The sequence below is a fragment of the Leptonychotes weddellii genome, chromosome X (genome assembly GCF_054177405.1).
Source record: "Leptonychotes weddellii isolate Sample4059 chromosome X, ASM5417740v2, whole genome shotgun sequence".
Classification (NCBI taxonomy): Eukaryota; Metazoa; Chordata; class Mammalia; order Carnivora; family Phocidae; genus Leptonychotes; species Leptonychotes weddellii.
In genome coordinates, this window is record NC_138385.1 from 22,888,919 (window position 1) to 22,902,780 (window position 13,862).

A 13,862-nucleotide genomic window follows, 5' to 3' on the forward strand; every position below is an offset into this window, starting at 1 on the left:
AGTTCTGTGTGTGCCCACAACTGAATGCAGATATATTGCTGCTGAGTGTCCTCCCTGCCAAGTGATCTGGTAATAAACTGGTGCCCCAAAGCCCAGTCCAACGGGGTGAGGATAAGAGGGGAGGGGTAGGGCCTGGAGCAGCTGACTAGCTGGCTCTGACTGATAGGAGGTTTTGGTGATATAACCGGCTCGTGCCCTTCTGAGACAGCATGTTACTCTATCTTCTGCCTCCTGGAGTCTGCATTTTTTTAAAAGATTTTATTTATTTATTTATTTATTTATTTATTTATTTATTTATTTATTTCCATATTGTCTGTGGCTGCTTTCACCCTATAATGGCAGAGAGAGCATGAGAGCATGAGTGGGGTGAGGGACAGAGGGAGAAGCAGACTCCCCGCTGAGCAGGGAGCCCGACAAGGGGCTCAATCCCAGGACCCTGAGATCATGACCTGAGCCGAAGGCAGACGCTTCACTGACTGAGCCACCCAGGTGTCCCGCAGGACTCTGCATTCTGAGGAATAATGGTTCTGCTTCTTGCTTCTCAATGTGTTCTCCTCCTCTAGGTTCGTCTCCCCAAGTCACAGTCAACCCTCTCTCCCCACCCAATATTAGGCAGATGATTTACAATTCTTGCCTGAGCCTACCAAGGTTTCCTTGAGTATATTTGCCCTTCCCATTGGAAGATTTTATGATGCGATTGGATATGAATCTTGACAGGCAAGGAAATCAATGCAAGGACCAAGGGGCATTTTCCTTTGGTGCGGAGGTGGGGGCACGTGTAGGATTTAAAGCTCAAGAATTTTTTGCAGACCTGGTTGGCAAGTCTGACCTGATGTGTAAGCAAGAGATACAGTTACCTGCAGTCTGATTTGAGAAAGACTACTTGTATTCCTTTCGCTTCTCCCTCCCACCAAGGAGACAAAAAAAAAAAAAAAAAAAAAACCAAACAAAAACCCAAACCCCACCTGAACCCAAATTGCGCTCTATCATCCTCTGCCATAGCACCTAAGAGTGGTTTTTCCTTCGGGGTAAGCAATTGAAAGTTCCTGTTAAAATAGAAATCTATTATTTCGAAAGATCCGGGGGGCATCATTTGGTACTTGAGCTGATTTTTATCAGCCCCCCCCCCCAGGGAACCACTACTCCAATCTGGTCCCTGAATCTGCTCCCTAGGGACTCAGTTCTCTGCTGGTGAGACTGCTGTGGGTGTCCTAACCGAAGACAAGGAAAGCAGCTGAAGGGTCATAAAGCACGATGGTTGGCCAGCCCGTTGCCATTTCCGAGGACCGTGAAGATGGGAGGCCTCCCGACCAAATTAACCTCAGTGTGTTTACATCAGCCTATACTTGAGAATCTTCTGAGAGCTTTCCTTTCCCACTCTGAGTTTTCTGTCTCCAAGGCCTCGTGCTCCCTGTTCCAAACTCCACGACCCCCAATAGCTTCCTTCCTTTCTCACTCCAGCATCTCAGCTGCCCTTTTCTTCTTTCCTGGCTCAGCAGCAAATGATCCCTTCCTTCCCTCCTATCATTATCCCCTGTTTTCTATGGGGATCAGAATATAAAACTGGTCTATTCATAAACACTTGCCATATGTATTGGATAAAACTGTATTCCAGGGGCGCCTGGGTGGCTCAGTTGTTAAGCATCTGCCTTCGGCTCAGGTCATGATCCCGGGGTCCTGGGATCGAGCCCCACATCGGGCTCCCTGCTCTGCGGCAGGCCTGCTTCTCCCTCTTCTACTCCCCCTGCTTGTGTTCCCTCTCTCGCTGTGTCTCTCTCTGTCAAATAAATAAATAAAATCTTAAAAAAAAAACTGTATTCCATATTCAGAATCTACAAATCAGACTAGATCTACGGCCTTTCATTTCTCTCGCAGAACTGTTGTAAAATCAGTACAGTCCTGAGTTCATTACTTCTCTCTGCACTCTAGATCAGTGACCCTGGGTGGAATGAAGGTTCTTTTCCAATGGAATGTGAAGTTACTCTCAGGAATTCGGACAGCAGTACAAAACGTAGCCAGTTACCTAAGAGCACCAGGACACATAATTTGTGATGATGTGGGCAAGCAATTGGAAATGTTATTGAAGAACATCAATCCTTAGTTTGGGCACTTTGCTGGGAGGTCAGATCTGGAGAAGGGAGGATGCGAGGCCAAGGTTAGGGTCAAAGCCTCTGAGGAGAGGGTCCCAAAAGGTGGAGGAGACAAAGAATGGGAATGGAAGGCCCTGAGGTCAAACTTTCCCTATCAATGAAGTCCTGCTTCTTGCTGCTTGTAGACACCATCTCGCTCTAGGTGATCCCCACAATCCCAACCTAAGTTCTGGGTGGCACACTGCTATTTAGGTTAAGGGCTCTGAGCCTGACTATGTGTGGCTGCAGTTGAGTGTCGGGCAGGGGTGGCGTCATCCTTTAGGAGAATCACCGGCAAGGTGACTGTGACATCGTTGGCAAAGCTTCCGGTGGGAAGTAAATTAGTGAACAATAACGTCTTAGCACCTGCATCCGAGTAAATTTTAAACAGTCAAAGCACAGACATGAATGCTTTCTTTACAATTTTATTTACAAAATGTATTAAAACTTTGTACAATACCTCATGGCAATGAGGCTCCGTAATTTATGCCCACACATGCAATTTACGCTTTTATGGCCATTAGTTTGCTTGGCAATTTTTCTGTTCACTGAAGTACAGCTTTAACAACGAAAAGAAAAGAATCGGAAAAAAAAATCCTCAAGTGACTACCGCCAAACTCCCATAGCTTGAAGTTAGTAGCAGAGATTTGAAGCAATCAATGTTTTTTTTTTAAACATGCAAGTTTTTAAAAAATAACAAACCAATTTACCCGCCTCTTCATTCCCAGTGAAGTTTCCTCTGAAAAACTGATTTGAGTCAATAAACATACATTTCTCTTTATACAGTGCCTCTGAAAACATTTGTGTGTAGGTTGGTTGATTCGTTTTATACAACTTCACATTTGCACGGTGTCAGCTTCCTGCTCTGGACATCATAGCATTCAGAAGTTGAAAGTCACAGGTTCATGAAAACAAAACAGAACAAAAACACAACAGCTTTCTTTTTGTTTGTTCAATACCATTTAAAATTTGACAGGTGAGTTATTCGCTGATGACACAATTTTTGGAATGAAAGTTTATATTACACTTTTCTGGAAACGTTTCATTGGAACGAGACTTCTTCCTTCCTTTTCTGAAGACAAGAGCAAATGGGCAGCGAGTCGGCTAAGCATCTAAAGGTCACACTTGGGAAATGAATTCGAGCTCCTAGTTTTTACAGTCTGGAAACTTCCCAATGCACGTCACTGATGAGAGCAAACTACTGAACTACAGGAAGCATACGTCATTATATAGGAGGTAATTAGTGAGCGGAGACTATTTCCTCTGACTGTTCCGATAATGCCAACGGCAGGTGCGCAATTAGTTACTTGATAGCCCGTGGAGCAGTGGAGCGTTCTTCTGAGAGAGACAGTGGAGAGATGGCTCCGAGCAAGGACCTAGGAGTGATGCTGAGGCCCTGGGTTTAGCAGTAGGTTTGGGAATGCGTTTTAGTCTTTGCAAACTAGAAAAGGACACATGCAGTCTGACGGAGAGCCACGGGCAGTAACAGGCAACAGCTGGGAAGACAGACCTAGCAAGAGTAAAAGTCGGACTGAGAACTGTGGTCTGAACCCACTGGCCCGCCTTGCGACGCGGTCCTGTCTCCGGGGTGTACACTTGAAAGGCATACTTAGCGGAGAAAGCAGAGCTAAACACAGTGTTGTTTCTGAGAAAGATACTCTAAACATTTGGGAGTGTAGGCAGCATTTCCCTCACCTCAATGCTAAATACTCAGCTGTATTGACTTAAAATGCACACTGAAGCAAGAAAAACAGATCTGTGAGCTGCAATTCCAGGCTTCTTGGAGAGCCCCGGGATCCGTTTTAGGAAAGCACCGAGAGGTTTGCCTGATAGTGCCCCGTCCCTTGCTACACACAAAAGTCAATTTCGAAAGCTCTGTTAATCCCTTCACCGAGTGGGAAGTTATCAAAGCATTTTCACGAAACCATTTTAAGAACACAGAGAAGTCAAGGCTTAGTCCCTTTTCCAAAGTGTTTGAATTTTCTTATGTGTCGCATTTACATTCTAAAGATACACACATTTCAGCAACGTTGAAAGGAAAGAGGGTTCACACAACATCACTACCAACAGGAACTACCAAAAACATCTGGTCAGCAGATCCTAGAAGAAATGCCAGTCTGTCTTCCCAAACACAGGGAGTCAGAGATTTTTTTTTTTTAATCAGGAGGAATTAATTATTTTAGCTGAGATGGGCCTATTTGCTGAACTGGAATTAAAAATTTTTTTGTGCGTGTGTGTGTGTGTGTGCTGTGCGCGTGTGCGTGTGTGCGTGTGTGTGTGTATTAAAGAACGTGGTGTTTGTATATTGAGCAGTGGTATCACAGAATGGCTTTTGTTGAATTGACTTTTTTTAATAAGATTTTTTTTCACATACTGGAATCTTGCATGTCCATTTTTTTTTGTTGGTTTTATTTTAATTTTTTTTTCAAGCAAAGCAAAAAGATTTCAATGATGGTTTGCATTGTCGTGAGTCTCAGAGTGTTCCATAAGGCACTGAAGGAAAAAAACATCAGTTTTTCCTATTGAAAGGTCATTGCACCATCAGCAATATTCGTGTCACGCCCGACACCAAGGAGAGTGAAATCTGGCTCAGGATCCTTGAAGCAGCCACGTTTTCGGTGATTCCTCTCATCACATGCCGCCAGTGGGACGGGACCTGCAAAGGCAAGGGGGTAACTTCCATGTGAATGGGCTTTCTCTTAGGGATTTCGATGTTTCTTACGGCTCAGTCTATCTTGGACGAGAACCATGAGTGTTTTCTCAAACTGGCATCGCTGGGGCTGCACCCAGTTTGACTGACTTTAGGCAACAAGTCTGTTTAAATTCTCTCTCCCGATGCAAAAGCTTTGCCATCGGTTAAATTAGGTTCCTTCTCTACTGTGCCTTGTACTAAGGAATATATGGATGTCACGTGAAGTCTAACTCCAGGCATTGATCACTTAGGATGCAGGTAGACTAGGAAGTCTTGATAGCATTTATATAGACATATGCAGAACAACTAACCTGTGGGCTGTATTCTGATTGCAGAACCTGTGGCAGGGGACTGTTTACCTAAGACAGAGGATAAACAGTGTTCTGTGTGGCTTGCTCAATTGAAATCCATTTGACTGCGAGAGAAAATGTGCCGTTCATTGCTGGAAAAGTGACAGCTTGTGTCTCAATACCTACAGCCTTGGTTATTCCAATCTGAAAATAGCACACAGGCTTTAAAGGGGCAGCACATACCAGAAAGAAGTCAGAACGGTGGTACCCAGGCTTGGCATCCATGGGGTCTTTGCTTGGATGTTAGAGGCCTGATTGGGATGCTGATGCTGCCCCCACTGTAGGAGGGATTAACTTGGGCAGGGCATTCATTTGCCCCTGACTCTGAAGCCCGCAGGGCACTTTCCTGATTCTTCTTCAAGCTCATACCCCTCTCCTCCATCCTTTCCCTCTATACCAAGGGAACCCTTGTTTTTCCCCTGAGCCGACAATTTCCCCAGCAAGAATGTTTATGCATGGGCTGCAGAAGGAAAATTGATCATTTTGAAAATGGGCCACACGGACAAAGTTAACATTTTGTGGGAAGACAAAATGGAACCGTCTTAGGGGAAAAATGGAAATCGTTTCCCTTAACTTCAGGCATCTTGAGGTCTTGAAAATGAGAAGCATTTCAAAAATATTGTTGAAGAAACCAAAGAAGCTAGAAGTAGCTCTTGACGGCAATGGGGAAATTGGGAAGAGTCTCTTAAGACAATTAGCAGAGCCAGCTCTAGGGTGCAGGGAATCTGGAACACTCGGCGGCCAGTCACCTGCCGAGGCATGCTTGGGGGCCACCCTTCCAGGAGTTGGTCTTTATTAACCAGGTTTCACCTGGATCATATTTTTGCAGGTGATTTGCCCTGGAGTCAGTTTTCCTGAAGAATTAATGGTACCCCAAACTCTTAAGGTGGGCTCTGATAACTAGCAATAAAAGTAAAATCTCAGGGTGCCTCTTGATCTCTGTGCCCCTGCATCGGCCGTGACAGATCTAGGCCAATTCAGAGAACTGGAAGCTTAATAACTAGGTAACAAATGAGAAGTCATTAGGAGATCTTCCAGAACTTTGTGGGAATTAAAAGATGAATGGATAAAGGGCTCACCCTTCACTTAACCAACATTACGTGACCAAACTGGCTGAGAACAGCAGACAGGTTTCTGTTTCCTGCTCAGCTTGCTGTGTGCCTCTTGGACTGACACATGGAAGGATTTTTCTGGCATCCTCTGAGGCTTTTCCTTCTTGTGTGGAGACTTCACATAGACTCAGAGGACAGATTTGTTTGCTGAGGCTTTCCCCAGCTTTTTTTTTCATCCTAGGATGGTTGCCAAGGTGCTAGCTAACTGGGCCCTAACAACATTGGCATTGATGTCTATTAAAATGTGATTTTTGCCTCTTTTAGCCTGCATTTTGCCTCACAAAGTGGATCAACCAAGATGACTAAAGGGAAGCCAGGGAGACAGATGTGGCAATCTCGTTTCTGGGTTTCCATTTGAGGACTGCAACATTCTGCCCAGAGGCTTGCCGACCCCAGCTTTTTCTTTCTTTCCCTTCCTTTTTCTCTCTTCCTCTTTCTGTCCTTCCCCCTCTGCCCTTCCCTCCCTCTTTCCTTTCCTTCCTTAAGTTACATGCCCTGAGATCATTTTCTCTAGAATCTTACTACTCCCTGGACCAGCAGCAGCAACATGGCCTGGGAGATTGTGAGAAATGGAGACTCTCAGGTAGCATCGCAGACCTGCTCAACCTGAACCTGCGTTTTCATAAGTTCCCCACGTGATTCACGACGTACACTGACGTTTAAGAAGCACTGCTCTGGGCTTTAACAAGAGACTGAGGCTGTGGTAGTCGAGGAGTAGAGACTATAGCTTCCTGGATGGAATGGCTGATAATAAAGAGGGTCTGGGGGCTGTGTGACCCCAAGTCCTGATGCTTGTCTCAGAAAGATTCTTTTTGGGGAAAGCAGGAGATACTGACTATACAACCTCACGTGCAATGTGTAAGAAGGGAGGCACGTGCCTTTTTTGGTAAACAAGTGGGACACAGACTTAGGATCTGCTTTCCATTTGACGGGATCCCGTTGGGATTTCAAGGTTCCTGGAGGCCACCAGGCCATGGGTGGTTAGAGGCTGAATGGTTTAGCAAAGGGAATCCAGCTATGGGAGGAAGGAGGACTGGGTCCTAGTCCTAGAATGGCCACTACCTAGTTGTGTTGCCTTGAGCAAGTCACTCGGCGTGACTGGGTCTTAGTTACCTGAAAGGGAAAACACTTCGTGACCCATTGCCTCAAACGAGGCAATAGATGTGAGAGCACTTGGAAAACTGTTATGCCGATTTCAGATGTATTCTTTCTTTGGATGCCAGTATTTCGGAATTTGGGATATAATTAAGGTAAGCTGAAATCACCCATGTTCTACTCTCTGAAAAAGCAAATCATGTGCCCCGAATTGTAATGGGCGTATATAACTTACTCAAGAGTAAAATATTGTAAGCACACTGGAACATGAAACGCTTGCAATGCAAACAATGCTAATTACAGATGGATCTATGTATTGTCCATTCAGCAATGCAATGGGAACACTCAGCGGGTGGGTTAGTTCATGTTGCAGCAGAGGGTTGCGGTCTGCAGTAGGAGAGAACAACCAGCAACTTCACCAAACAAGATAATGCTTTCCATGGTGAAGACACATGATTTATGTGCATGAAGTATTATTTAAAAGGGGGCCGAATTTCGTTCCACAATGTGAAATACAAGGAGATCAAAATGCAAATACTGCATTTGTAGAAACTCGAGAGCATTCAAGGAATTCGTATTGATGTTGACTCATGAGGTAAAGCACCTCCCACCTAGAATGGGGGCTGTGAAGCTGCTAATTGTTCTGTTCCCCTTCAGATAGGTGTGTTAGTGATGACAGATGCACTTGAAGGTGACAAGACTATATTCTCTTAAACACTTCCAGAATGGACAGATTAGCCCACTTTAAGCTTGCCTTTGAACACATCTGAGCTACTGGTTGGCGTAGGGGTGGGGGTTTGGCTGTAGCTGCCGGAGTCAAGGTGGCATTAGTCAGGTTCATCTAAATATGGATTTGGGGCAGCCAACAGCAGGGAGCCTAGACTGTTCTTTGGGAGACACTTACCTGAATATCAGTTCCAAGAAAGGGACAACAAAGGAACTCAAAGATTAAAGAAATGGTCTCAGGCTTAGGCTTAAGAGAACCACCGTGCTCTTACAGAAGCACTGCATTTGTCAAGACGTCAGTGCCCCACTCCTATTCCTCACTCTACCATCAGTCCGAGGGCCACTGCTTTCTCTAGAACTGCACTGTCCAATATGGCAGCCACATGCCACCACTGAACACTCGACAGGTGGCTAGTACGAGTTGAGATGTAGCAGAAGTATAAAATACACCCCAGATTTCTAAGACGTAGCATGAAGAGAATAACGTAAACTATCTCATTCACTTTTGATATTGAGAACATGTTGAGATGAGATCTTGGATATGTTAAGGTAAAGAAAATGTAGCATTAAATTAATTTCACTTGTGTTACTTTTAAAAAGTGTGGTGAGTAGAGCACTTCAGATCATACATGGGGTTCACATATGTGGTTCACAAACATTCCCATTGAACAGTGCTACTCTAGAGAATTTCTTCTCCTTTTGGGTCACACACCACAGTACGATTCTGATGGCGCTATTAGAAAAGCAGCACTGCCTGACAAGAAAGTGCAACCATTGTTCTCAAAGAATCAAATGGTTGCAAAGAACAGACAATACTTGAAACAACAAACTGAAGTGAAAAAACAAAGAGAGAGAGAGAGAGAAAAAGAGAGAGAGATTAACATATAGTAAGGTAAGGCTGATTAGTTTACTAGACCTTGACCGTACCCCTAGATCTTAACACTCTCTGTTCCATACACGTTGTAGCCTTCTCTGTATGTAGCATAATTTTGAGTGTTGGTGGCAGGAGCAGGCTTAAAGTTTTGGGTGTTCTTTGTGAGTTTCATGCGTTTGGACTCTGCCCGTGATTTGTAACAGAATTCTATCAAGGCCACCATCATGGCCAGCCCCAGACCTCCGACAAGTATATAGAAAACGCCTGCCACGTTGCTCAGGCTCAGAGCGCTGGTCTTGTCCTAAGAGAAATGAACAACGCGATTAGTTCTTGGGGAAAACACAAGCAATGGGACATCACAATACATGACAACTATATAGGATAGTTCTAAGTTGCAAAATAACTAAACATTGATGTAAGTAAGTGTTATGAGTCGACTCTGGCAACTGGCTGATGTTTCACAATGGCCCGCAAGATGGTAGATTGTGCTTCTGTTGACAGTTGTGGTCCTCACCTAGCTGTTCATTTACTTTGACTCCTTAATTCCTTTGGTACCTCAAAATGGTATCAATGACTAAATAAAACAGCGCTTGGCCACGGGAGCAGAAGTGTAAACACAAGCCCAATTCATTCCTCTGCCGGCCGCAAAGTGCCATTTGCCAGAGTTGAGCTGTGCCATAATCTCTAGAAATGTAACACTCTTTTCATTTGGGAACTTGAAGCACTCTTTCCCCTCTCTGGCCCGCAACGCCCCTTTCTCCCTCATTCTCCCTGTGACAAACTTGTCAACAACTTGTCTTTAAGATACCAGGTGAGAATATTAGGGGTTCCTGATATTCTTATCTGGGGAGTTACTTATCGAGGGTTTGTTTAAAAGGGATTAACTCTCCCCTTTCCCCTGGTGGCTGAGAGATTGCTCCCTTCGGGGACTGGTTGCTGAGCTCGCATCCTCAGGGCAGCAAGTCTTCACGCTGCTGGAACAAGGGCCCAGCACAAAGAATTAGCTCCCTTCCATCTTCCTGAGAATTTAAGGAAAACTGTCAGGAGGACCCACTGGGTCCTGAATTGGCTCCATACAAATCAGAAAGCTTTTCTAAGAGGCTGATGATTAAAAAAAAAAAAAAAAAAATCCAGCTCATTTTTAGCTTTACTCCAGGGAATGTAGTGAATAATTACAAAAAAAAAAAAAAATTACTATGCTTCTCTGTTTTCTATTTAAAATGGGGGGAAAAAATTGAGGAAGCCGGTCAGTGACTTTCAGGTCGAACTGTGCAAATCTGACTATCTGCCTGCATGAAAAAGCAAAAACTGAGCTGCTGAACAATGGAAAGAAAAAAGTTGGTGCCTTGAGCCCTACCTGGAGGTAGGACACACCAAGGGCCCGGAGCCTTTCTTTGAAAAAAATAAAATAAAATAGCATTTTGTAGTCTTTTTAGAGGGAATGTAACCATTTTGCTGCTGAATGCCATTGTATGGAATACCCAAACTGTCACATCAGTGAATTGGATATCGTATTGACATGGTAACACAGTGAGCAGATAATGGCCAGAGCTGACACGCAACACTGTGGCTCAGCTAGCTGAGGATTAAATGGAGAGATGATACGGCCACGTCCTGATTCTATTGTTATAGGAACCAGCACTATACTTGTTTACTTTAATAAGAAGGCCAATTGGAATTGAAGTGCATGGTCGGGGAGGGGCTATGTGTGAGCCTCATGTCTACAACAACCTCTCAAATGGTCACTCTTCTAGGGTGAATGACAGGTAACTAGAGAAGTGGGAATGTCTGTCACTTATGAAACAATGGGTCATTTCCTTCAGGAGGCTGGCCAGGCTTTCTGCAAGGAATGCTCCACGGTCCACTAGGAAATGGACCAGTTCCAGCAACCGTCCCTCTGCCCTGAGATTGCTCCACGTATGTGGTATTTGACGGGGGAAAAGGACATAACCTTGGACATAATCCGCGTTAGGTCGCAGCAACAAGAACAGTTTCCATTTCCACGTATTTAAGTTTCACAGAATTCCCTGCCATGGGATGTGGAAAACCAGTAGCAAAATGGTTCACTGCGCAGGGGAAATGAGTGGCATTTCATGAAATGAATTAACTGATACCACAATATTAGTTCAAAAAAAGGCAAGGCAAAAATTGAAACTAAAAAGAACTTTCTTAGGGGAGCAAAGGGGGCAGGAAGGAGGCGGGGAAGAGTGTTTCATGCTTATCAATGTGATGTTATCCTGACAATGTATACCCTTAAGGAGCATGCGACTAAATTTCAAAAGTATTACGTACAGAGATTCAAATGACACCTTTGGAAGAGAGAAGTGTGACAGACTTAATGATATTCGAGATCCAAATAGATGCTGAACTCAATACGACAGCAGCTGGGAGGAGGCTAATCACTCTGCTTACAGAGACCAGTCTTTGTTATTTCTTTCTTTGACTGTTTTCACATGGGATCGACATAATGTACAAATAACCAAAGGTATTTACAACTACAAAGTCTCTGACACTGTAAGAGGTTAAGAGAAAGTACTGTCACAACTGGATCTTTTTTTTTTTTGGTTGTGGTTGTTGTTAGGTTTTCTCTTTGAACTTTCAAAATGTGAAATACAGTAAAACCCCCTTATAACACAGCTCAGTCTTTGCACAGCTTTGGAAGTGCGGTGGGCTGGATTGCGTTCCAATGTCAACACTAGCTCGGTCCGCTCAAGGTCAATGGTTGATGCCCTGCAGCATGTCTCCGCCGGCGGGGCGCCCGCCTTGTGCCTTTAGCGCTGGTGTTATAAAGGGGTCCCACTGTGTCGGGGGGGGGTGTGTTGGGAAGGAAAGCCGTTTTGGGGTAGAAAATAAACAGTGGTTCAAAATGTGATTGCTAATCAGTACAAAAAGACCTTCAGCGACTGACCTTACTCCCGGAGTCCTTGGCTCCACATTCCCCCTTATCGTACCACCATTTGTTTTTCAGCTTGTCTAAGATGCCTTGTTCACTGAGTTTCAATACTGCAAGGTTTACAGGCGTTCTTCACGTGGGAAATAACATAAATAACATTATATTATGTTATTTTATGTTATTCAAGCTTCAAACTACTTTAAAACTATAGAAAGCGATAAAGCAGGGGGCCCTGGCCACAGAGTATTTTAGAACACTGCAGGCAACCTGAGCATTACCTTATAAAAAGTTAACACTACAGCAACGCTATATTTACCAGGGCCTGCCCATATCGCTTTGAGTAATCGGCACACACTGTTAAATAATGAGGATAGAAAAACAGGCACTCCTCGGATAGGTTGTGTGTGGTGGGGAGGGGGTCTCCCCTCAAGTGACAATCGTCCGGCGGCAGCTCGTGGTAGCTTTGTGGCGGAGGTGTGTTAGGTTTGATCTAACCGGGTGTCTTGTTGTACTTCCAGACAGAAAGCAAGCTCTATGGAGGAGCGGGGGGGAGGGGTCAGGGACAAGACAAAAGGATGAATCGGAACAGAAGAGAAAGTAGATTCTATGTGCACAACGTGCCTTCTGATTAGTTGTCCTTTATTATACATATCTGTTGCCCAGATGAAACTGATCTCAGAAAGAACTGTCCTACAGACATGTCTTCACTCCACAAACTGAATTCTTACGCACGTCCTGGCCTTAGGATTGAGAGTGGAACGTGGACCTCTGAGTTGTGGCTGAGAGGGGTTTCAACCATGAGAGAACTGGACTCTGGCTTGTTTCTGTTACTGACCGGCTGTCTCTCTGGTGTGGCCGTAGGTCGGCGGTCCACTCAGATAACCAGAGGGTGAACCAGATTGTTTAAAAATGGATTATTAATATGGCATGATCTAAGATGGCAAACTGATTCTGCCACTGTGGGTAGTAGTACTGTAGAGAAGCAGTTTAGGTAAGCTGTTCTTCTAAAAGAAGACTTCCTCAACTGAGAGGCTCCTACAGCTCCAGGAGGCCAGGCCATTGCTCTGTAGCCCTCCGCCTCTTAAAGCATTGGGCCTGCTGTCCGAGCCACTGGGCAGATGCAGGAAACCCTACTGGTCCCCGGTTAAGATTTCTTCTCTTAGAAATTTCTTCAGCTGTAAAATAGGAATAGTGACCTTTACCCTGTCGTCTTTCTAGAACTAATGGATTTTAAGTAAAGTATCTCTCATAACTTTAGATAAAAAATGCATTATATTTAGAGGGTGGCATAATTCTATTACAAGGCAATAAGCTACTGTGGGTTCAGAGTCACATGAACAATATTGTGAATACTAGTGCATGTTCTGCTGAACGCCACCAGTTCACAAGGGGGAAAGCAGACAAATTTCTGTGACTATGAACATGCCATAGAATTTCTTAGCTTATTTGGGATATGTTGGACCCACCAACATATCCGGTCATTGAGAAGACTTCCTGTAGTCCCAGAGATGTGGCCTCTATCGGACCAAGTCCCCGAAGGCTATTTCCTTTCTCTCCCCCTTTGCCTTTGAGAGCAGAGGGACCATCTCATCCTGAGATATTCCGAGAAATGTATCATCATTTAAAAATAATATGCAATTTCAGAGTACTTGAGATTTGGAAAGCTATAAACCTTGAGTGTCAGGGAGGTGACACTTTCTCGGTTGATGCCGGGCTTGGCAGCCGGAATATCTGCATTTTGTATCTCACCAGGAAATTGAGGTCCTTTTATATTTTAAACAAGTTCCTTCAATCAGTGCTCAGAACCTTAGCCTTCTCAAATGCCAACAGGTTTGGCTTGGGATGCAAAGCAACAAAAGATACTCAAAACTTGGAGCCTCTTGAAGATATTATTGGCAGTGAGAGTTAAGTCTTAGACTTTTAATTTCACTTATTTATTTATGTTTAAAGATTTTCTTTTTGAGTAATCTCTATGCCCAACGTGGGGATTG

General features: G+C 44.3%; 1 protein-coding gene across 6 annotated transcripts in view; it reads right to left on the bottom strand.

The window, feature by feature from the left end:
• Positions 1–2,538: 2,538 nt before the first annotated feature.
• GRIA3 (glutamate ionotropic receptor AMPA type subunit 3) overlaps positions 2,539–13,862 on the bottom strand; it is a 275,024-nt gene continuing 263,700 nt past the window's right edge. For 3 of the 6 annotated variants that reach the window (XM_081808311.1, XM_081808310.1, XM_081808309.1), the window contains exons 15-17: positions 11,887–12,001; positions 9,032–9,279; positions 2,539–4,785 (exon numbers count right to left, since the gene is read on the bottom strand). In XM_081808311.1, coding sequence (XP_081664437.1) covers positions 9,034–9,279; positions 11,887–12,001 — 361 coding nt within the window. In that variant the 3' untranslated portion in view covers positions 2,539–4,785; positions 9,032–9,033. Of the gene's footprint in view, positions 4,786–9,031; positions 9,280–11,886; positions 12,002–13,862 lie in introns of those variants that run through there. The other 3 variants (XM_081808312.1, XM_081808315.1, XM_081808314.1) reach the window with 3 other exon arrangements.